The sequence below is a fragment of the Pyrus communis genome, chromosome 3 (genome assembly GCF_041283825.1).
Source record: "Pyrus communis isolate YQ-2024b chromosome 3, ASM4128382v1, whole genome shotgun sequence".
Classification (NCBI taxonomy): domain Eukaryota; kingdom Viridiplantae; phylum Streptophyta; class Magnoliopsida; order Rosales; family Rosaceae; genus Pyrus; species Pyrus communis.
The window spans coordinates 16,810,980-16,813,338 of NC_142567.1; the positions used below are offsets into that span (position 1 = coordinate 16,810,980).

The 2,359-nt window shown below is 37.1% G+C and overlaps 1 protein-coding gene across 1 annotated transcript; it reads left to right on the top strand.

The window, feature by feature from the left end:
- Nucleotides 1–641: 641 nt before the first annotated feature.
- Nucleotides 642–2,269, top strand: LOC148698036 (uncharacterized). Its single transcript, XM_088690362.1, has 5 exons — nucleotides 642–657; nucleotides 924–983; nucleotides 1,058–1,110; nucleotides 1,723–1,760; nucleotides 1,951–2,269. Exons 1-5 carry the CDS (start codon nucleotides 642–644, stop codon nucleotides 2,225–2,227), a joined length of 444 nt encoding a protein of 147 aa, XP_088546488.1. The 3' UTR covers nucleotides 2,228–2,269.
- Nucleotides 2,270–2,359: the final 90 nt, after the last annotated feature.

Sequence of the window (2,359 nt, forward strand, 5' to 3'; positions counted from 1 at the left end):
TCGAAAATTAAATTTGGGTATTGCTTTGCTTCAAATTTTCTGCTGTTTAGCGTTGTTTTCTCGTTCTTTTGATTGTCCTGAACGTTGGTATTGCTTTTCCTCTGATTGGAACTTGTGGGTCGTTTTCATTTCTCTTTGGCATTTCGTCGAACATATTGGGGCATATGTGTAGATAGGATATTTAGACCATCTCCTACCAAAATGGTTAAACATAGTTCGTCCAGAATTACAGCTTCTGAAAAAAATATTTAAAAATAAATAATGTCAGGTCATGCTCATATACCATCTTCAACCAAATGAGCTAAACATAGCCCTTTCAATAATTATTAGTTTTAAGTTTATACTTCAAATTTATTGGTTAATTTAGTTAAATTACCGTTATAGTCTAGCCATCGGTTGGAGATGAGTTTTTGAACAAATCAGAACATTTTTTGGCTTTCCAAATTTTGGGCAAATTAGGTCATTTTTTAGCTCTCTCCATTGGGGATGGCCTTATATAGCCGGTAGAATGTTGGATTGAAAAGTTTATTAAAGGGACCAAATGTTGGCAAAGGTGGTATTGAAAATTGGGTTTGAAGCCAGTTGCTAAGGCACTAGCTAGTGGCGTTCTTGTTTATTTGAAGTTGTTGAAGGATATCAAGATGTCCAGCAGTCCAAGTAAATATTGGTGCATGGGTAAAAGCTAAGTAAACCATCCATATTTTCGGGTCTTTAATTGTCAGAATTTTCGTATTGAGTTCAAAGAAATACAAAAGTTTAATGCTTAGGTCGAGCAGTGGAACAATCGAATAATGCAACCCGGAAATGGAAAGGGATTTTGTATATTCTCACCATTTTGCAGCAAAGCCTTTGTCCTTTTTTCCGTTTGTCTACGTTAGTTTTGCCTTAATTTCTGTGCGTGTGGCGTCGATTACTTTCTAAAGAAGCTGTTGATGAATATTTCCTTTTGGTACAACTATTCTTTTGTTGCCTGCCTTCCTTGGGTAGGTATCACGTTTGATATTTGGTTTTTCGTGTGGTTGCACATCACTATCTGAAAACTTATTTCATGTAACAGCTGTGTATCTGGTGGCTCAGTATGCTCGCTATGAAATTAGAAGAATGGAAGCGGTAACTAAACATTTATGTTAGCTTTAAATTGTGCATATGGTGTAAAGTCTCTATTGGATTTTGTGACATTATCTTCCATCATAGACCATCCTTAGGAATTTGTAATACTTGTTTCATGCATTGGATTTACAGTGACACTCCTTATGAATCTGTCGATTTTACAAAACAACTTTGCGGAAAGAAGTCGTATGCATTTTTACTGATACACTCATCTGGTTGGTTCATCATGCACGCATGTGCGCACACACACATACCCTGTCCGAATATTGAATCCTATAGAAATTTTTTTTTACTGAACTCCAAATTTCTTTCTTCTTCCATCGATGCTCATGAAAGTTTCATCTCAATGATTGGTTTCAAAGACGGTGCATTGTTTTCTAACACAGAAATATGATGATGTCAAGTTTGATAAGGGCATGTTTGGAAATTGAGCAAGGTATATACGAGTTTCACTAAAATGCTTTGATTTTTCCACCCACATTCGTTAAAAGAATGTTGGGGCAATCATATAAGAAATTCATCAGGCAAAATTAGTGCAAAATTTCCACTAGCATTAACACAGAACAGCACAGAGCTGTATTAGCTTTCATTTAAATCTTTCATTAATCTTAGGCAGCACCTATAGATTTCCAGAGTCGACAACAGTTCACGTTTATCGTTCATTGATCTTGAATGAGATGTTGCTATATGGTTGCTAATGCAAAAAACTTTACTGGGTTGCCGTTTATCTTTCTTCCTCTCACCAAAATCGCTATCTCAGGAACTGGAGAAGAAAAACAAGAAAGAAGTAGCAAAAGCAAAAGACGAACTAAACGCTACTGATGGAAAAAAGCACTGAAGGAAATTGGAAGAAGCACTGAAGGAAATTGTGGTCGAATCGAAGGCGCAAACTACCAGCAGGTTGACGAAGGATCACAAAGGAAGTAGTGGGAAGAAAAATGTTGTAACAGGGGCAACTAACACTAGTAGTTCAGACTCTAGCAAGCCTTCTGAGAAAGATCACTTCGGTAAACAGGGTTCTGGGAATCAAGACTGCCTCGGCAAAGAGAGGGTAAATGGTTGGCACCCGGTTCCTAATACTTCCTTGAAGGATAAGCAGGGCAAGATCGAAAGATGAAAGATGAAAGATGAAGTTCTCAGTTACTGTCTGTAATTTTGGTTGTAGCGTAGCATAGCAATAGGGAACACGTTGATTGAACGGTTTAAGTTGGTTTACAGGTGGGATTATGATGCGAATTCAATGTTCTTT

Excerpts from the sequence above, each read along its gene's own strand:
- LOC148698036 (XM_088690362.1), top strand. Across the intron at positions 984-1,057 it reads TTGTTGCCTGCCTTCCTTGG|CTGTGTATCTGGTGGCTCAG; the intron begins GTAGGTATCACG and ends TTCATGTAACAG. Across the intron at positions 1,111-1,722 it reads AAATTAGAAGAATGGAAGCG|GCAGCACCTATAGATTTCCA; the intron begins GTAACTAAACAT and ends CATTAATCTTAG.